The 22406-nt window shown below is 41.2% G+C and overlaps 2 protein-coding genes across 3 annotated transcripts in view; both read right to left on the reverse strand.

Annotated features, from left to right (window-relative positions):
- Nucleotides 1-5552: 5552 nt before the first annotated feature.
- Nucleotides 5553-11282, reverse strand: si:ch211-119o8.4 (galanin receptor 2b). Its single transcript, XM_059017059.1, has 2 exons — nt 11058-11282; nt 5553-10646 (listed from the first exon to the last, which is right to left on the reverse strand). Exon 2 carries the CDS (start codon nt 10118-10120, stop codon nt 9167-9169), a length of 954 nt encoding a protein of 317 aa, XP_058873042.1. The 5' UTR covers nt 10121-10646; nt 11058-11282; the 3' UTR covers nt 5553-9166.
- Nucleotides 11283-16776: 5494 nt separating this feature from the next.
- LOC117398256 (copine-6-like) overlaps nt 16777-22406 on the reverse strand; it is a 33271-nt gene continuing 27641 nt past the window's right edge. Inside the window, exons 13-16 of one of the 2 annotated variants that reach the window (XM_033997211.3) lie at nt 20980-21031; nt 19520-19653; nt 17805-18041; nt 16777-17442 (exon numbers count right to left, since the gene is read on the reverse strand). In XM_033997211.3, the coding sequence (XP_033853102.1) occupies nt 17311-17442; nt 17805-18041; nt 19520-19653; nt 20980-21031 (555 nt within the window). In that variant the 3' untranslated portion in view covers nt 16777-17310. The remainder of the gene's footprint in view (nt 17443-17804; nt 18042-19519; nt 19654-20979; nt 21032-22406) is intronic. The other variant, XM_033997210.3, reaches the window with a different exon arrangement.

Below are 22406 nucleotides of genomic sequence, written 5' to 3' on the forward strand. Positions count from 1 at the left end.
GACGTGCAGCCTGTCTGTACGGGGCTGCTGAGTAGAAGGAGGCAGATAGTGTGCTCTGTCTCCGAGCAGTCGTACCAAAATTAAGTGCTGTGTGAAACCTGTGTGTTTTTGTGTGACAGGTAAACGGCTTAGCCGTCCTGCGAGTGAGTCAGGGATTTACCTGTGTAGTGAGCGCTCCAAAACGGAGCTAGGTGTTTATTTCTGTTTGTGTTTTATTTTGTTTGTGTATTAAAAATAGCGCAATCGCGCTATAAAAACTCAATTTCTTGTGTCCTGGGTCTGTATTATAGGGGCAAACGAACGACCGTGAGTGCCGGCCGGGTTACAATATATATATATATATATATATATATATATATATATATATATATATATATATATATATATATATATATATATATATATATATAGATAGATAGATAGATAAAGAAGCTTTTGAGTCCTATATGGAGAGGTTTGAAATCTGTCTGGATGCAAATCAGATAGAAGACGAAAAACAGTTGAGTGTATCTTCATCTGTAAAAGGATCTGAGTCATACAGATTGCTTAAAATGTAAAACATAAACGTAAAAGTAAAACATATACGCATAGCTAGTCCAGGCATTACAGTCCCATTATAAATCGAAACCAGTTATAAGCAGAAAGCTTTCATTTTCAGAAGAGATAAAAAAGAGAGTAAAATGATTTCTGAGTATATCATTGCGTTAAAACAACTACTGGATGCTTAAGGTAGAAAAGGTGTCTGCTATTAAGAACGTACCAAGACCTAATAATATATCTGAACTGCGTTAGTTTCTGGGGTTACTAAATTACTACGGAAGGTTTTCAGACAATCTAGCCCCTATCCTGAAGCCATTGCATGAACTGCTACAAAAAGAACAGCAATGGAAGTGAACAACCAGATGCATTTCAGAGCTGCAAGCAACAACTTTTATGGAGGTTGGAAGTAGACATCTGATAGTGTTCGCATCAAGAACCAGCAGTGAGAAGATTCACACACAGATCGAGAAAGAGGCGCTTGGCTTGATTTGTAGAGTCAAGCAATTCCATGAACATCTATATGGCTGCAAATTTACACTAGTTACGGTTCATAAACCATTAATGACTATCTTAGGCCCAAGATCTGCCATTCCTACACTAGCAGCTGCGAGGAAGCAACGATGGGCACCACAATCTAGAATATCTGGATCTGGAGAACACGCAGACGCAGATGCAATGTCATGATTGCCATGCCAGGGTGTAGCACATTTTTTTTTTGTCATGAAACTACCAGTTTTGTATAAAGACATAGTGGAAGAGACAAGAAAAGACCCTATACTTTCGAGTTTGGGAATGCACCTTGAATGGCTGGCCAAAGAAAGCAAATGAAGACCTTTGACCTTACTGCAGTCGCAAAGAGCAGCTATCTACCGGTACATCGCAAACTTGCATATTGTGGGGGTTAGAAGTGATAATACCACGCCTGGTGGCCAGAACTGGACAAAGAAATTCAAAAAAGACTGCGAAACAGTACAAAATTCACCTGCAGTATCATCATTACATTCAGTGACCCACAAGAGTGTATGTCGCAAAGACGGCCGGAGTGGGTGGCGTCAGACCAGCAGCAGGAAATAAACAGACAGAGAGGTGTGGTTTGGTGGAAATGAGCGAATGGTTTCGCTCAGCATTTAATAAACAGCACAGAAAATAAAAGGTTTTAACACAAAACACGGGACACAGCACTTACGCCAAAATAAACAGATAAACAAAACGAACAGACACTGACACACAGGGACGAACACTAAACAAACACGTACCACGTAGCAATTGCTTCTCTATAGATTATCTCCTCACTCTCTCCCGTTCCTTCGCCCTGAACACACAACCCTGAGTGAATGAAAATGTGTCTATATATACTGTTATGCTGGGATTCAATTACTAATTAATTATTCACTTGAATCCCAGCACGTGAATTAATTCTGTGCAACCCCGTGCTCACATATTACATTTAACCAGCACGTGAAGTGATTTGTGCCCTCCTCGCGCCTAAATACAAATCTACATTTTTAAATACACGTGAAACACAGACCCGTTTATATCCCGTGTACCAATGACTATACACCAACATTAACACACGCACGCAACATACAACACATAATATACACACAGGGGCGGGCACATTGTCACAGTGTAGCAGATAATCCACGTTGATTTTGCAGAGAAGGACAGCAGTATTTTTCGGATGGTGAATAGTCATTGCAAATGGCTGGAAGTGACCCTGATGTCAAGCATCACAACAAATAACCAATTGAAACTGTACGCAACCATCTTGCAGCATATGGATTGCCAGTGGAAGTTGGCAGGAAGCTGACACCCTGGGATCCTTCAAGAAGCTGCTTGATGAGATTCTGGGATCAATAAGCTACTAACAACCAAACGAGCAAGATGGGCTGAATGGCCTCCTCTCGTTTGTAAACGTTCTTATGTTCTTATGTTCTTATGTATCAAACAACAGACCTAAATTTACATCGACAGAATTATGACAGTTTGTGTGGAAACGGCATAAAACACACCACCCTACCGCCCCACCTCCAGTCCAATGGTACAGCAGAGAGATGCGTACAGACCCTCAAGAAAGCATTGAAGAAGCAAGTACTAAGCACTTCACTGAGAAACAGGACTATATCACTGAAACGCTGTGCGGCAGGGCGGAAGCACGTGTAAATAAGTTTGGCAGGAGGGGTTAACTCTTATCCCAGCAAATTCCACGTGTAGAATGTGGCCATTATCAGATTAAATATTTCGTTGCTTGTTGGGAATGTCCACGTGTATAAAAGGGAGTCCTTGGTTTGTGGGTGAGTTTAGGGAGGCAAACTCATCCACAAACCTCTAACACCACGTGGGACAGGATAGCATCACGGCCAAAGCTGTTAAGACCAAGCTTGCATGTAGAAGAAAAACAGATGAAGCACAAAGCTCAGCATGGCATTCCATGAGTTGAATGCTGGAGTCTGTGTAAGAGCACATTGATTCCAGGATGGGAAGAAAAAATGGGAAAACCGCCTGCTAGACTGGACTTAGAATAGTTTAGTTAGGAGCAAGTTCAGTTCCAGTGGGATGGAATAATTCCCAGAACTTGTTACAAATCCAGGACAGACTACCCCTGCTTTGTTAGTTAGTTATGTAACATGGTAAGTATTATACATCTAATAGGGAAGGTAGTTTAAAAGTAAAAGGGGAGGGGTGTTGTAGTGTATCATTAATGAACCTTTTGCATTGGGGTAGTTCAGTTCCACACAGAAGTGTTAGTTGGGGAACATATATATACAGTATATATACACACATAAGAACATAAGAAAGTTTACAAACGAGAGGAGGCCATTCAGCCCATCTTGCTCGTTTGGTTGTTAGTAGCTTATTGATCCCAGAATCTCATCAAGCAGCCTCTTGAATGATCCCAGGGTGTCAGCTTCAACAACATTACTGGGGAGTTGGTTCCAGACCCTCACAATCTCTGTTTAAAAAAGTGCCTCCTATTTTCTGTTCTGAATGCCCCTTTATCTAAAATCCATTTGTGACCCCTGGTCCTTGTTTCTTTTTTCAGGGTCCCCTGGGTCGACATTGTCATTACCTTTTAGGATTTTGAATGCTTGAATCAGATCGCCGCGTAATCATTTTTGTTCAAGACTGAATGATTCAATTATTTTAGCCTGTCTGCATATGACATGTCTTTTAAACCCAGAATAATTCTGGTCGCTCTTCTTTGCACTCTTTCTAGAGCAGCAATATCCTTTTTGTAACGAGGTGACCAGAACTGAACACAATATTCTAGATGAGGTTTTAGTAATGCATTGTAGAGTTTTAACATTACTTCCCTTGCTTTAAATTCAACACTTTTCACTATATATCCCAGCATCTTGTTGGTCTTTTTTATAGCTTCCCCACATTGTCTAGATGAAGACATTTCTGAGTCAACATAAACTCCAAGTTTTTTTCATAGATTCCTTCTTCAATTTCAGTACCTCCCATATGATATTTATAATGCACATTTTTGTTGCCTGCGTGCAGTACCTTACACTTTTCTCTATTAAATGTCATTTGCCATGTGTCTGCCCAGTTCTGAATCTTGTCTAGATCATTTTGGATGACCTTTGCTGCTGCATCAGTGTTTGCCACTCCTCCTATATTTTGTGTCATCTGCAATTTTAACAAGTTTGCTTACTATGCCAGAATCTAAGTCATGAATGTAGATTAGTAATAGCAGAGGACCTAATACTGATCCCTGTAGTACACCACTGGTTACCTCGCTCCATTTTGAGGTTTCTCCTCTAATCAGTACTTTCTGTTTTGTACATGTTAACTACTCCCTACTCCATGTGCATGCATTTCCTTGAATCCCAACTGCTTTCAGTTTGAGAATTAATCTTTTCTGCGGTACATTGTCAAAAGCTTTCTGGAAATCTAAATATAGTAAGACCCTGCCAAGAGAGTCAGAGGTAAGAGAGTGTGTCTGGAATAAGCAAATAAAGAAGCCATCTACAGTTTTTGATTCTCCCCTTAATAAAGTGTAGTTTGTCTCACCAAACCCACAATACAACATGCAATTAACCGTTAACAAACAGTCAATAGATATGCCGTGGATGTGTGTATCTATCATTAGAATGCCATTTGAGCTCATGTTTCACATGTGCATATGAAATCAAACCACTAGAAATGAACATCTTGGAAAATTGTCACAATATGCAAATCACTGATTGTCTACTTTAATTCCTGACTTTAATAGGCTGCATGTACAATTCATTTAAAATAGTGAGAGAAAAGGAACATATGGCCACACATGGTAAACTGCATGAGACTTCTTAGAAGTTGTTTAAGATGCTTAGATAAAGCACAAAGTGGTCTAACATTTTCACACAAGTGCCTATTGTTTCTATATAATTTATTGACTGTAAACTAAACTCCAGCAAATGGTTAATTGCATATTAATTAAATACTTACTTATGACACTCAAAATAAAGCCTTACTCTGGCTTTATAGAACAGCCGGATCAAGTTTGTTTTGCTGGCAATACACTAAAAAGTATTTGAGTTATTGTAATAAGAAAAGATCTTTGTAGAAAATGCCATTTTAATTATATCTATATATCTATATATATCTATCTACTGTATATATATATATATATATATATATATATATATATATATATATATATATATATATATATATATATATATACATACAGTTGTAGTCGAAAGTTTACATACCCCAATGACACATTTATAATGTCTAGGAAATGTATAATATTTTAGGAAAAATCTTTCTTAGCAAAAGTTTTGCTTTTGTGGATGAGAAAAAAGATATCTACAATAAAATGCTAATTCAAAAGTATTCATAACCTTTGATGCTAAGATAGTACTGTCTACAAGGTACTAGAAATTTCAATATGATGATGCAGAACCTAATTCTAGAAAAGTTTAGAAAATGCTGGATTGTAGGTGAACATTCTTAGAATGTATAAAAGGGTTAGTCATAAGATGATTGCTGTGATTACCAATAAGTCAACATGGGAAAAAGTAAAGAGCTATCTGAAGACCTTAGGCAGAACATTATTTATTGTCATAAAGCTGGAGAAGGATACAAGAGATTTCCAAGCATCTGAGTATCCTAATTTCAACTATTGTTTCTGTTATCAATAAGTAGAAGGCTCATGGTACTGTGTGACAGAAAAACAATGAGTCATGGTTATAAATCTCCCTCTAGACCTGTGAGCGTGCGACGTAAAGGGAACAAAGTACCCCGGACTGGATGGTTGGACAATTCATTCCAAGGGTTAGGTGGAAGTTGGCCATCTAGAAAGGGGGCGGAGCTACGGTACACCAAGTCATTGCCCCAGAAGGGAAGCGATGTGGCAACTGTGAATTGGAGGAGAAACGGTTGCACTCGCTAACCAAGGGGGCGTGACTGAAGGTACAAAAGGGGACGTGGCTAGGTGATCTGTTCCTAACCGTGAGTGTTTTGTTTGTTTGTCATGTCTAATTATACTTGTTTGTTCTTGTTAGACGGCTAATATGATCTGGAGCTGTCGCTTAAGGCCAGCACCAAACCCGGACAACACTGCACCACTGTTCATGAATAAATTGTATTTCACCACTCACACTTTAGCACTTACTCTGGACTTGTGATTGTGTGTATCTTGTGTGTGTTTAAAACTGTGTTTATTGTTTCAGGACTGAACCTTGTGGATTGAACTGAGCAATACACATTGTTGTGTATTGCCAATTCTCATTATTATTTACTGTTGTCAAGTGATTTTGGATTACAATTAAAACCATCATTTCACCATTAACTTTGTTGTTTGTCATTCTCTTGAACAACACATCACTTCTACACCTGCGCACTGCAAACCACTTTGCCACAGACTGTCACAGCACTCCCTTGGTCTGGAAGAAAGAAGGTTCTTTCACCAAGAACAAGCAGAAAAATTATGAGGAAGGTTAATAACAATGGTTGTTATTAGACATTAGGTTTATTTAGATTTCCAGAAAGCTTTTGACAAAGTCCCGCATAAAAGATTAATTCTCAAACTGAACGCAGTAGGGATTGAAGAAAATGGTGGTTAACATGTAGAAAGCAAATTACATTTAATATAGAAAAGTGTAAAGTACTGCTCACAGGCAATAAAAATGAATAAAAAGAGAGCAAAGAAGAGCAACCAGAATTTAAAAGGCATGTCATATGCAGCCAGGCTAAAAGAATTGAATCTATTCAGTCTTGAACAAAGAAGACTACGCGGTGATCTGATTCAAGCATTGAAAATTCTAAAAGGTATTAACAATGGCGGCGTTTGCATGCACAAGTCATGACAGTTTTCCTCACGACCTGTTTGCTCTACTTTTCAGGAAATGCGTTGCTATGCAGTTCTGATTTAGGAAAAAAAAAATCGGCTGTACCAATGAAGATTACTCATTTCATAGTCATTTAGGGGAGAGGATATTTAAATGTCTGTATCTGCTTACTAAGTAGGAAAATAATGACTCCGAACATCGTGAGGAGAGCGTCATGCGTTGCCATGAAGATAAAAACATTTAACAAGAGAAATGAATTCACGTGTTGTTGTGCACATTCTGAATTACACCGTGCATTACCTACTAGCTTTGTCTGGTTACCTTTCCAACACACACACACACGCACACACAATTATATCAAATATAATTTCTACAAGTTTTACTACTTAGAATTAATATTTGTGTGTGTGTGGAACATTTAAAAGTTACATTTCATTAACATTTGAACCGCCTTTTACAATACATGTTTTATTTTGAATATAACCTACAATATTCTATCTATATATATATATATATATATATATATATATTATTTGTTTATTTAGCAGACGCCTTTATCCAAGGCGACTTACAGAGACTAGTGTGTGTGAACTATGCATCAGCTGCAGAGTCACTTACAATTACGTCTCACCCGAAAGACGGAGCACAAGGAGGTTAAGTGACTTGCTCAGGGTTACACAATGAGTCAGTGGCTGAGGTGGGATTTGAACCGGGGACCTCCTGGTTATAAGCCCTTTTCTTTAACCACTGGACCACACAGCCTATATACACATAAACCTGTTGTTATCTCTTCTGGACCTGGCAGCTTCAATTCCTTTGTTTTGTACAAGGTAGGAGAGATTTCATCTTAAAGCTAGCTTCAGAAGAAAAATTTCGATCAGAACACTGCAAAGCTGCAGCAGCTCAATCTGGATTCAGTGCTGCACCGAGTGACACACATGCACGAGAGACATCATGTTACTTTTGTTTTAGATTAAAGCTACTTTTGTTTTTACAGTTGTGTATGTGCATATACCTGTTTACACACTAGTTTCTTCTGAAATGTTTATTTTATTATAATTTTTCATTTTTTGAAGTAGTGCTTTATACAGTATGTGGTAAGTTAGAAAATAAACCCTTTTATCTTTAATAGTTCATTTAAGTATGGCGTTTCGGCTGTGCAGATGTTTGATATGACGTGCTTGAATACAACTTTTGAGTTGTATCCGATAGTTTGTCTTTCATTTTTTCATTTTAATACTGATGATGTTTAAAATGTACCGTGATAATGACTGCCGTCGGCTGTTCTAGTGTTGAAGTAGTCCATAAATGTACAGTGGGTGGGTGTGTGTTGGGTGGTGTCTATGTTTTGTACAGCCTTTCTGCTGGAGATTACTTGATATTAAATCAGAAAAACTGGATCTTCTGCTGAAAACTTGTGAGCCACAAGCACGATTCCTGCTCCGATTTACATGGGTTTTTACCTGAGAAAGCGATTGACCCTGCCCTTAAAGTCGCACTGCCAAAATGACATCCTTTTGCTGTTTCACGATGTATTTGCGTGACAACGTCACACAGTCATGACTGTAGAGTCGATTTTCAGTGCATGTAAACCCAGCCAATGTCATGAACCAATCACATGACCGACTGAGACTATTGCCCGGTGGTATAAGGATGTCAAGGCAATAGTTCAATCTATTTTTCCTCCTATGATGAGGTTTTAACCAATCACAGGTCAGAATTTCCAACCACTCATTCACACGCACATATCTATCTATCTATCTATAGATATATATATAGATAGATAGATCGATCTATATATCTATATCTATATCTATATCTATATATCTATATCTATATATATATCTGGGATTTTAAAGAGCCTTGGATAGCACTCCTTTAAATGATAATGTTTCTATAACAAGTCTGTCAATAACATCCGCCCCCTCGCTTTGCATTCAGTATCAGAGCTCTCAGCGTGAGGAAAACGTCGATCACCATGACGCAGATCAACAGCATGTACAGAATAGTGTAGAATAAGAATTAGCAATGACATGTTCAATGACCAGATATATGGAAAAATATAGTGTGACACACAGACAGATAGATAGATGGACAGACAGCCACCTTCATATAGCAACATAATCTGATATTCTCAATAACTTGAGCTAAATAATGGTAATACCAAGCTTCATGACGTTTGCATAAGCGTTTTACACAGATATGTGTTGAAATGTATTGTAAAAATGGTCTGCACTCCTTTAAAGGGAGGGGCCAGTGATCATGTTAATAAAGCTAATAAGAGGTAAGAGAATTCATTTTAAAGGTGGGGCGGTGATAACGTAATGCTCAAAATGAAAGAGTCAGTTCTGGACCACCACGCAAGGTGGCGGCCCGACCCTGTTGCTCCTCCTCAAGTAGAACCTGTGGGGTCGTCTGAAGATGCATTTGAGCTGATTCCAGGCCGTCCGTGACAGAAGGAAGTAGAGGAAGGGATTCCAGCAAGGAGCCAGGCAAATCAGAATGATGGCCCACAGCGAGGTCACCTCCCAAAGCAGCGTCACGGAGCGGGCGGGGCTCAGGTTCATGAACTCGATGATGTAGTAGGGCAGCCAGCTCACCGCGAACACTAGTGTGGAGCCCACCAGCAGCGCCGTGGCTTTCTTATTGTGCCGGCCGACCGTGCACAGCCCTGCCGCGGCACCGCGCCGCAGATGCCCCACGATCCGACCGCAGTTCAGCGCGATGGCCACTAGAGGTAGAACATAATAAGCCAAAAACGCCGGGACTAAGAACCCCAAGAGCTTCTCCCGGCCCACGTTCCAGGTGCAATTGCCGTCACAGCGCACGTAGGTGACTTTGGGCAGCGCCATCGCTATGGAGACGCACCAGATCCCGCAAACAGCCGCCAACAAGTGGCAAGTTTTTATCTGCCACTTGGGAGCAACCACGATGAGGTAGCGGACGGCGGACATCGCGGCCAGGCTGAACACGTCCACCCCGGCCGTCACGGAGGTCATGAAGGCCAGACTCATGCAGGTCACGCCCCCCAGGCTCCATCCCTGCATGCTGGCGGTGATCAGGGCACAGGGCAGGGTGACGAGCACTAACAGGTCGGCCAGGCTGAGGTTGAGGAGGAGGATGCTGCTGGGTTTGCCGCGGTGCCGGCGGTTCCGGAGCAGCACGGCCCAGATGAGCGAGTGTCCCGTGACTCCGATGAGGAACGCCAGCGAGCTGATCACCGGCAGGATGTAGTGGAAGGAGAGGGTCGTGTTGACGAACACCGTATTGAACAGCAGGTTCACGATGGCCGGCATGGTTAGGGTTGCACAGAGAGTTATTCTGTTGTAAAAACTTTGTGTCTTGTAGAGTTAAAAGTTGAATTAAAGTCAGTTTGTGTCATTAAATCTGTAGACAGACTGATAGACAGAGCCCCACAGTCCTGTTCAGTTTGACACTACAATATAATTAATTCTTGGAGCCTTTTAGTTTCTAGTTTTTTACCAGAAAGGAAAAAAATAACCATATTGACTGTCCAGTTTGTTAACATTGCCCAACTTAAACTGCAGTTGTAAGATAAAATAGAACAGAATAGAATGGAGCAGGCATGCTCCTGACAGTACTTGCTGCAGTCGAGGTTAGAAGAGAAATGTTTTTTTTGTCATCTCATCCTATGAAGTTTATCATTGTTATTGAGTATTGTAGACTCCATAAATATTACTGTAACCATGACGAAAAGGTGAACCTTGAGCTCTCATTGTTGAAGTCGGTGTGAAAGATGAGGGACTGAAAGACAGCAGTAGATTTTGAAGTCCTCTGTGTGTCTGTCTGTCTGGTTGGACTCTGTAAAGGAAGTAGAAAAAGAAGGTTTACACTAAATACAAATGATGAATTACACTAAATGATGGTACAAGACTGCTGTCTGTCTCCTCACTAAACTAATATAAGTGAATCTGTCCGGTCGACCCTCTTATGATACGTAGAAATATTAAAAACAATAACACAGTAATACAATCATAACTTACCAAGTGTAAAAAGAAAAAAATATATATTATCCAGATTGAACTACAAACCCATTTTTTTTTCTGAATTAAAAAAAAAGTTAAATAACGTAAAATTATAATTTGACATCAGAAACCATTTCAGAATTTCAGAACAATTTTTCCAATAATACTTTTTCTTTATGATTACAGATATACTGTGCTGTTTTTCTGATCCATTTTTCTGTAGTTTTTGGAGAAAGTCCAAACTCACCCAGTGCAGTGGTGAGTGGTTTTCGTTTTCAATGCAGTTCCTCCTTATTAAGTGGAGTCCGTCTGTTATTGCTTGTGTTTTGCCCTCTCTTACACCTATATGCAGTTGAGTTTTGAATTTGTCAAAGAAAAAGAAAAATTCTCTCTAGAAACTTTGCTATCTGTGTTGTAGACAGTCTGAGGTCAATTTCTATTGAATTCTGTGCTATGATAATCAAACAGCTATCCCTCCTCCTCCATCGCTCTCGCACTCCCCCTCCTCTTTCCACCCACTCTCTTTCCTTCCTCTCTCTCTCCCTATATCTCCCCCTTCCCCACCCTCTCCCTTTCTCTCTCCCTCCCTCAGCTCTTTACCTTCCCCTCTCTCTCCCCTCCCTCTTTCTCTCCCTCCATCTCTCTCCCTCCTCAGATCTCTCCCTTCCCCTCTCTCCCTCCCCTCCCTTCCCCTCTCCTTCTCCCTACCTCTCTCTCTCTCCCTCTCCTTATCCCTCCCTCCCCTCCCACCATCTCTCTCCCTCCCTCTAGCTCGCTCTCTCACTCTCTTTATCTCTTTCTCCTCCTCCCACTCTCTCTCTCAGATTCAAATGGTCTTTATTGGCATGACAAGACCTGCAAGTGTTGCCAAAGTTAATGTGGTATATGTACAGAATTATTTCTCTCCCTCCCTGTCTCTCCCTCCATTCTAATCTTTCTTTCTTTCTTTCTTTGTCATTTAGACTAATAGAAGTGAATCTGCCCACTCATCCCCCTTTCCCTGTCTCTTATGGTACAACACTACAAAAGAACATAAGAACATAAGAAAGTTTACAAACGAGAGGAGGCCATTCGGCCCATCTTGCTCGTTTGGTTGTTAGTAGCTTATTGATCCCAGAATCTCATCAAGCAGCTTCTTGAAGGATCCCAGGGTGTCAGCTTCAACAACATTACTGGGGAGTTGGTTCCAGACATTCACAATTCTCTGTGTAAAAAAGTGCCTCCTATTTTCTGTTCTGAATGCCCCTTTATCTAATCTCCATTAGTGACCCCTGGTCCTTGTTTCTTTTTTCAGGTCAAAAAAGTCCCCTGGGTCGACATTGTCTATACCTTTTAGGATTTTGAATGCTTGAATCAGATCACCACGTAGTCTTCTTTGTTCAAGACTGAATAGATTCAGTTCTTTTAGCCTGTCTGCATACGACATGCCTTTTAAACCTGGAATAATTCTGGTCGCTCTTCTTTGCACTCTTTCTAGAGCAGCAATATCCTTTTAGTAACGAGGTGACCAGAACTGAACACAATATTCTAGGTGAGATCTTACTAATGCATTGTAAAGTTTTAATATATAATATATATCCGAGCATCTTGTTGGCCTTTTTTATAGCTTCCCCACATTGTCTAGATAAAGACATTTCTGAGTCAACATAAATTCCTAGGTCTTTTTCATAGATTCCCTTCTTCAATTTCAGTATCTCCCATATGATATTTATAATGCACATTTTTATTGCCTGCGTGCAGTACTTTACACTTTTCTCTATTAAACGTCATTTGCCATGTGTCTGCCCAGTTCTGAATGCTGTCTCGATCATTTTGAATTACCTTTGCTGCTGCAACAGTGTTTGCGACTCCTCCTATTTTTGTGTCATCTGCAAATTTAACAAGTTTGCTTACTATACCAGAATCTAAATCATTAATGTAGATTAGGAATAGCAGAGGCCCTAATACTGATCCCTGTGGTACTCCACTGGTTACCTAGCTCCATTTTGAGGTTTCTCCTCTAATCAGTACTTTCTGTTTTCTACATGTTAACCACTCCCTAATCCATGTGCATGCATGCACTGTCTGTCTCCTCACTAAACTAATAGAAGTGTCCAGTCTGTCCAGTCGACCCCCTTTTCCCTGTGCATTTTTTTACAGTGTTATCATAGCTGTTATGTGACTATTGAAACTGTATTTTCTCCCTGTTTGTAAAGAGTGCTGATTATCTTTTCAGGAATATCAAGATATTTATTGAGTCGGTGCAATAGTGGGCTAATGGTTGCCTTGACAACCAGAACCTTAAGTTAGCTATTCTGAGTCATTCATTAAGTCAGACGCTGTACAGTTCACTGAACACACTGGACAAAAATTTAGGAACACCCGGGGTATGTACCACACACTTTCACTTGACAGACGGACAGACAGAGCCCCACAATCCTGTTCGGTTTGACACTACAATATAATTCCCTTTACAGAGTCACTTCTATTAGTTTAATGAGGAGACAGACAGTAGTCATAAGAGGCAGAAAAACGGGGGCCAACTGGACAGATTCACTGGAAGAATAAGAAAGAAAGCAAAGAAAAGAAGGGGAGAGAAAGAAAGAAATAGAGAAAAGAGAACGTAGAAAAAAGGCATAATAGACCCATTTTGCGCACCTCTTTAATTGATCTGGAAAGCTTCTGAAATTCAGTTACTGGCTGTCTCCTGGCTCTGTGATTACAGCTCTTTAAAAATCTATTTCTGCACCATCTGTCGCGGAGCTCAAATCCAATGAATATGATTAAAAAAACAAATATTAAGCAATGGCACCCCTATAATTACCACCCTCTGACAGGCAAACAGCCCCAATGAACATTTCGATTTTTATTTTAATCTTAGGGACGCAGATACAGTTCATAAATGCGCAATGTAAACACATGGTCAGTTTCTTTATTAATAAATTCTGCTTAGCAACACCAGATATAAGACACACTAGCAATGATCCAGTCAGTCCCCCTGTGATTCAATAGCAATCATTTTATATATTATACTGGACTGTGGCTCCAGCAATGATTCAGACAGTCCCCCTAAGTTTCAATAGCTATAGATCGAATGGTGCTTGGTGTTAGATCTCCCTCTCAACCTGTGAGGGCACTGTGTAACGGGAACAGAGTACCCTTAACTAAATGTCACGACAATTTATTCCATAAGGTAGGTGGAAGTTGGTGATTTAGGAAAGGGGCGCAGCTAAGGTATCCAAATTCAATGACCCAGACGGTAAACAGTATGGCATCTGAGGATTGGAGGAGAGGATGCGCTCGTTAACCTAGGGGTCATGAGCGAGGATATAAATAGGGGACTTAGCGTACGTGATCTGTTCCTTGGTAAATGGTTAGTGTTGAATACCTACAAGCAGTCTGTGTGCTGTTTCGTGAACCACAAGTTTTGTCTTGTGTGTGTTAGTGTTTTGTTAACTGTCGTCTGTTTTTTAATAGACTACCAGTTGCACGATCCGGAGCTGTAGCGAAAGCCAGCATAAACCTGGACATCACTTTCACCCCTGCATTTCACGGAGAACTGTATTACACCACTTGCACGTATTCGCTATCACTAAGAACTGTGTTTGTGTTTTGTGTTTAGTGTTGGTGTGTAAAACTGGACTTTTTGGTTACGGGTCAAACCCGGGGAATTACACGCCGCTGTATCACTCCTACATTATTATTTACAGGTGTTTGCCATAAGGCTCTGGACATTGTTAATTAAATCAATAAACACCCTTGCACCTGGAAATCATTGTCTGTCTGTTTTGTATCCTCTCTGCACTGCACTCACCTGTATTCACTCACCACTTTGCCACAATTATATAGTGTTCTCGCTGCTATATTACTATATACTGTAATGGCGGGCGCCGCCGACTTCTCCTAGCAGGGACTTTTCAGGATCCCTGGGCTGGGGAGTTTCCCCACAGCTGCCAGACAGGGACTTTCCAGGATCCCTGGGCTGGGGAGTTTCCCTATTGCTGCCAGACAGGGACTTTCCAGGATCCCTGGGCTGGGGAGTTCCCCTATTGCTGCCAAACAGGGACTTTCCAGGATCCCTGGGCTGTGGAGTTTCCCATCACCATCTGCCTGTAATTTCCCTCACCAACTGTCAGGCAGGCTATTTCCAGCCATGTACGGATTGGCTGGGGCGGGTGCTGCCTCCCTCCAGCTCCCCTATAAAAGGGGCTGTGAGCAGGACCTCTGGGTTAGCCTGGAGAAAGAGGAACTGTTACAAGAACCTGGACTGTTTAAACTGGTTATTTTGTTTGATTTATTTGTGTGAGAATAAACCAAGTGTTTACTTTAAGCAACTCTGTTTTGTGTCCTTCTTGACATCACTACAATACTTTGATCTATAGATTCATCAATTTACAGCAATTGCTTTAACTAGTTCAATGAAAATGTCTTTGATGACATCTAAACTGAAATAATTTGAGTTACGGAAATGGATTTTAAAGAGGTCTTGTAGCACTGTTAAAGGGGGGGCAGTGATCATGTTAATAAAGCTAAGAAGAGGTAAGAGAATGGATTTTAAAGATGGTCAGCACTCCTTTAAAGGGGGGGGGCAGTGATCATGTTAATAAAGCTAATAAGAGGTGAGAGAATGGATTTTAAAGATGGTCAGCGCTCCTTTTAAAGGGAGGGACCAGTGATAATGTTAATAAAGCTAATAAGAGGTAAGAGAATGGATTTTAAAGATGGTCAGCGCTCCTTTTAAAGGGAGGGACCAGTGATAATGTTAATAAAGCTAATAAGAGGTAAGAGAATGGATTTTAAAGATGGTCAGCGCTCCTGGGATGGAGTTTCTGTTTTATAATAATGAAATTCGCTTGAATTCTGCTCAGTTAAGCGTTGACCATCTGCTGCTCTGCAATGTTTGTGTGTCTCCAAGGTCGTTATGAGATTTATTCAATTTCCTGTCATCTGTGTTTATGGGGGCTGTAAAGTAATCGCAGTGATAGCAGGGTGAGGGGAAATGTGCTGGATGCGCTAGCAAAGAGATAAGATGTACCGGCTGTGCCAGTGTAAACCCACACCGAAACCTCACTCCCACACACAACAAAGACACACACACACAACAAATAGACACACACACACATAGATATCACACACACCCAGAGATATCACTCCCACGCACAACAAAGAGACACACACACACAGAAATACACGCACACAGATATCACACACACACAACAAAGAGACACACTCATAGATATCACACACAGAAACACACACACACACACAGATATCACACACAACAAAGACACACACACACACACACACACACACAGATATCAGACACACACAAACAAAGAATCAGACACAAACACACAGATAACACACACACACAACAAAGTCATACAGAGAAACACACACTCATAACCATACAAACACACACAAACAGACAGAGATGGTACACACAGAAACACACACACACACCCTTTGCATTCACTCCCCCCTCCTGTATCTTGTCTGAAGTCTTCTTCTTCCTCCTCTTCTTTCAGAGTCACTTTGTATCGTTTTCTGTTTCACTCGTCACATCCTGGGGACTTTTTCAGAAGTTTAAAGCAAACCCTGCGGCGCATAGAGCTCTCAGAATCATGTCTAAACTACATCAGGTACACCAGAGTGGAATTAACCTGCCCCCTCCTGCAACATGAAGTGAGCCCAACATGGACATTAGACACACAGTCAGACAGGTGACTGTACTGTATTGAAATACAACATCTAAACCTGTAATCTGTTGTAATCAACAGGATAGATAGATAGATAGATAGATAGATAGATAGATAGATAGATAGATAGATAGATAGATAGATAGATAGATAGATAGATAGATGCAAGTAATAGAGGGCAATAATTATAGAAATCACTGTCTTGAAAAATCCAAGTGCAATCTGAACCCTTCTAGGGTCGGAACAGTAGCGATGTGTGGTCTCCCTTTAAGAGTTAAGGACAAGAGCGCCATTTATGATTTTATTTAGTCAGTATTTTATTTCAAACACTTTGAGGGTCACACACTGGGAGAATAAAGGAGAGGCACCATGCACAGTAAACCATTGTGTGAATACACTGATTGAATAGAGATACAGAGAGAGATCGAGAGATATGTATGTGTGTATGTGTGTATGTATGTGTGTATGTATGTATGTGTGTATGTATGTATGTATGTATGTATGTATGTGTGTATGTATGTGTGGACAAAATAACTTATCCATAACTAGCAAACACGCAATAGTATTGAATTTGGAAATGTTGAAAGAAACATAATCAATTCAATAACAAATGGTTCATCTTTCTGAGTGTCTTCGACATTGAAAAAGACTCCTAGTCGAACCGTTTGTCATTGAGTGATAATGTTGCTATACTAAGAGGTAAGAAAATGGATTTTAAAGATGGTCAGCAGTGATAGTGCTGCTATACTAAGAGGGAAGGGAACAGGTTTTAAAGTCCTGGTCAGTTCAGTGTTGTGTGTCTGTGGTTACTGGTTGGGTTTATCAGTCGTTGGCTGGGGGACTGGGAGAGCTGGTTTTGTGCTGCGTTGGTCCGATTCCTTTACTGGCGTAGTATTCCACCACCTGCTTAGGAACCTCAGCCAGGACGCACTTCGCAAGGCCTGAGGCAGGTACCTGAGAGACAGAGAGACAGAGAGAGTGAGAGACAGGGGACCTGAGAGACAGAGAGACAGAGAGAGAGAGACAGGGGACCTGAGAGATGGAGAGAGAGTGACAGACAGGGGACCTGAGAGACAGAGAGAGCATGACAGGCAGGGAACCTGAGAGACAGAGAGATAGAGAGAGTGAGAGACAGGGGACATGAGAGACAGGGAGACAGAGATTGTGAGAGACAGAAGACCAGAGAGACAGCGAGACAGAGAGAGAGTGAGAGACATCCATCCCTCATCAGGGACCTGCACAGAGAGAGAGAGAGACAGACAGACAGACAGACAGACAAGCAGACAGGTAGACAGACAGACGGATGGGGGACCCACGTTCTTGAAGTCACTGAACGGCACAAATTGGACGATGTCCCTGAGAGCCGGCTGTCCCTTGGTGGACAGCAGCGTTCCCTCATCCCCGTCCAGCAGCCTCATGTCTGTGTAGTCTGCGTAGCCCACACCCACGATGATGATGGACATGGGCAGGCTGGACGCACTGACCACCGCGTCGCGCGCCTCGGCCATGTCACTGATCGTGCCGTCAGTCAGAATCAGCAGCATGTAGTACTTCTGTGAGGAGAGCAGAGAAACAGCGCAAGGAATCATAGAGAGAAACCACAGGGAGGAGCATCTCCAACAGAGAAACAGGGCTGAGAATCACAGGGAAAACCGACTCAAACAGAGGAACAGGGCTGAGCAACCACAGGGAGAAGCAACTCCAACAGAGAAACAGTGCTAAGCAACTACAAGGAGAACCGACTTCACCAGAGAAACAGGGCTGAACAACCACAGGGAAAACCGACCACCAGAGAAACAAGGCTTAGCAACCTTGAGTACATTGTAACTATGCATAATAGCATTGCAATTGTGTTTAAGTACACATGTATTTACTAAGTAAATGCTATGCTGTGACAGGGTGACTGGTGGTCTGATGTCACGGCAGAAGCAGGAAGGATAACTGACACCAGTTCAAAAGAATCGGCTGGCTGCCGTTTTTATTTGCAAAACAAAAAATAAAATAAAATATTTAAACAAAAAACACACACGCTCACAGAGCAAAATAAAAGGGTTAACACAAAACAAATCTCGCACACTAAATAATAAATAAACCATACAGGTCAGGCTGGGCAGATTGCCTTCACTGTTCCTATTTTAATTCTTATTTTCTCCACTCTCCGTTCTCGTTCCTCCTCTGAACTCCCACCCCGAACTGAGAGTGCTGCAGGCTTTTTATATCATGGCCGAGGGGTTTAACTAGCTTGCAATTAATTATTCTATTACCCCTCGGCCACAATCTGCACGAGTTTATTAATTACAATGTGGATGGGGCTTCCCATGGACGCTACTAAATAACAAAAACGGCTACGCCGTCACTAACAAAACAAAAACATACAGCGATCGCTGTCATATACATCAATAATAATAATACTAATAATAATACAAAATAACACAGGGGCGGAGGGGGCCCCGTTCTAAAATAAAATAAAATAAACAAAACAATGTTCAGGGCACCTCGCCCTGTTACATATGCAAATACACAGTAATTACAGACACTCAATGGAAAGTGTTACCGCACTTCCGTTCGCTACACAGGCCTCAAATACACAGTTTTGAAAGACAGCAAATAATAGCAGATATGGGTTTTCATTCTAAAAGCTGACATCTGGTACTACACTGGGTTCAAGAAATGTTTGCACAAGCCCTGCTATCAGATAGTGTTGCACTTCCTGGGTAACCCGGAGGATGAAACAGACATCTGGTACAGGAAGTATGGTACTGCTTTAATGAAAACTTACCAAACTTGAATTCCAAATCTAACATGAAATACTACTATACTACTATTATGGCTTTCAGTAGACTTTTGCGATATCATTTTGTAGTTTCTTTGAGTATCTGATGTTAAATAAAATATCTAAATTATGTTCATATAGCTTTTCAATCCTAAAATTCCAGGTGATGCAAAACTTTTGGCCAGAGCTGTAGATTTTGAAAGCTGAGAGAGTAGCCCTTTAAATGCTCAATGATGAGGGAGGTAGTGAAAGGGTTACCGTGGCCGCGTTGCTTTTCAGCTCTTCTCTAGCCAGGCTGGCGATTCGGTTGATGATTGGAGACACGTTGGTCGGGCCATACAGCTGGATCTTGGGGAGGCAGCGCTTGTAGGCATCAATAACCCCTTTAATCTCTGCCAGACACACAGATAGACCATCATCACTGCAGATCTTATTCTGCATCAGTAAGAGCTGCTAACCTCAGCAAAGCTAAGTAGAGCTATTGCTACCATTACTAACCCTTATAATAGTGTCCCATACTAAAGTATAAAGCATGGTAAAGCACTGTAAAGCACAGAAAGGTGTGGTAAAGCATATTCAAAAAACAAGCCATGGTAAACTAACACTTATAAAAGCTTCCTCATAGTAAAAGCACAGCAAAATGTGATAAAGTACAACAGTTAAAGCATGGTAAAGCATAGAGAAGCATTGTAAAGCACAGAGAGGTGTGGTAAAGCATAGGGAAGCATTGTAAATCACAGAGAGGTATGGTAAAGCATAGGGCAGCATTGTAAAGCACAGAGAGGTCTGGTAAAGCATAGGGAAGCATTGTAAAGCACAGAGAGGTCTGGTAAAGCATAGGGAAGCATTGTAAAGCACAGAGAGGTATGGTAAAGCATAGGGAAGCATTGTAAAGCACAGAGAGGTATAGTAAAGCATAGGCGTGCATTTTGAAGCACGGAGAGGTGTGGTAAAGTATAGGGAAGCATTGAAAAGCGCAGATAGGTGTGGTAAAGCATATTAACAAACATGGCAAACCAGGGTAAACTATAAATGCATAGAAGTGCCATGGGGAAAACCGCAACAATTACTGTGGTAGTGGTAAACTTGTATAAGGGTACCAGCTCTGCTAAGGATTGTAGTTCATACACCCTACAACCTTTCACTTTGACAATACACTGAAGGACTGTATTTAATGAATTGATTAAACAACAAAAAGAAGATAATTTAAAGAAGTAGCTTTGAATACTAAGGTTTTTTGACTCCCTTTATCTTTTTTATGATGTTTCAATCAATCATTCAACTGCTTAAATATTGTGTACTATGTTTGCTTGTGTTGCTTTGACTGTGAGTTCAGGAGCTGCTTGCTCTTCAGTTCGAATTGCCTGTCATAGACATGTGTAGAGCAGATCAGCCAGTGTCTTTAGAGAAGAGCCAGCGCCATCTAGAGCACAGCTAGTGTATTGCCAGCAAAACAAACTTGTTCCAAAATAACACTAGATGGCGCTGGCTCTAGACACTTTGGCTGATTTAGCCTGTATTACACATGTCTATGGCAGACAACTAGAACTGAAGAGCAGCTCCTGAACTCACAATCAAAGCAACACAGACTGGTAGATCACTAGATGACGCTGGCTCTTACTTCTATAAAGACACTTTATAAGAAAGTAAAATAGCAGACAGATGTTTTGACAAAATTCGGTTAAATTCACATTTGTAAGCGTTCCAGGTTGTCTTACCTTCGCATTCAGGATTGTTGGGGTTAAAATTAATAGGAAAATCATGTGAAACCTGCCAAGAGGGACAACAAAGACAGTTACAAGAGAATCGAAAGAATACAATCATTTTTAATCAGCAAATCGGTATGTAGCATTGATTTTGGCATTTTCAAGAGGTCGTTTTGCCTATTTTGTTATTAAATAATCCTGCTAATGTGATTTCTGAAATTCTGTTGATATGTAATGAATGCTTGTTGCAGTTTTAGTGTTATAGTCCGTCTGCAGGCTAGCCAATAAAAAGGCTGCGCAGCCAGACGTGACGAACAAGTTAGAACAGATGCTTGTAGTGTTATAGTTAGTTGGTTGCTTGCATGCTCATGGTACATACGTCCAGCTGATGTTCTGTGCTGGAGCTAAAGCACCACGCTGCAAGTTCTGCAACTGAGGAAACATTCTGTTAATAATAAAAACTGCCTTCGCCTGCCTTTCAGTGAGTGCTAGCATTGTGGACCCTGCATTGACAGACAATAAATGTGTTTAATTGCTATAAACTCTTGTCATGTCCTCTATTTAACCCACGCTGCATGAAAGAACACGCATGTCAATATCTTAATGAGCAGTGCTTCTTGCGACTGTTACTTTTGTTTTCGTGGGAATTTAAAAGGAAATCCGTTATCACAGATATAACCCTGGTTCCCTGAAAGAGAAGATGACCGCCAAACAATACTTTGGGGATATGCCTGCTTGTCAGGTAATTGTTGAGCATTTTATATCAAAGCTGCTGATAGGCCCCTCCAGGGAGTGACATCCTTGGTCCCGCCTCCCAATGTAATAAATAGTCACTGCACGGAGATTCAGTCTCTTTTGCATTGAACCCGTGATTGTGAGTGATGCGACCTCACAAAGTTGGCGGTCATCTTCTCTTTCAGGGAACCGGGGTTACATCCATAACCTATCGCTCCCTTTCAATTCGAAAACAATACTTTTGGGAAAGTATACCAAAGCTGTCGTGAGGGAGAATGAGCAGACAGCAAATGAGGGACATCTCGCTACCGCCATCTAGTGTTTGGTGGTGTGAGCATGTAACCTCATGGACCCTGGTGCCTATTGAAGACATAGAGGGATCTACAACGTTAAGTCGGTAGAACCTGGTAAATGTCTGCGGAGTAGCCCAGCTAGTTGCAGTACAAATATCGGTCAACGAGGCACCTCTAAAGAGGGCCCATGACGTAGCCACACCTCTGTTTGAGCACACGGCCACCCTCCCAGGTGGCGGTAGGCTGGCATTAGTATACGCAGTTGAAACTGTGTCCACAATCCAATGGGACAGTCGCTACTTGACCTTGGGTCATTTCACCATGGCAGGTGAAGAGCTGGTCAGACTGATGCAGTGCTCTTGTTCTATCCACATAGCATCTCAATGCCCAAACCGGGCAGAGGGAATTTAA

Source organism: Acipenser ruthenus, chromosome 54, assembly GCF_902713425.1.
Source record: "Acipenser ruthenus chromosome 54, fAciRut3.2 maternal haplotype, whole genome shotgun sequence".
In the NCBI taxonomy this organism is placed as follows: Eukaryota; Metazoa; Chordata; class Actinopteri; order Acipenseriformes; family Acipenseridae; genus Acipenser; species Acipenser ruthenus.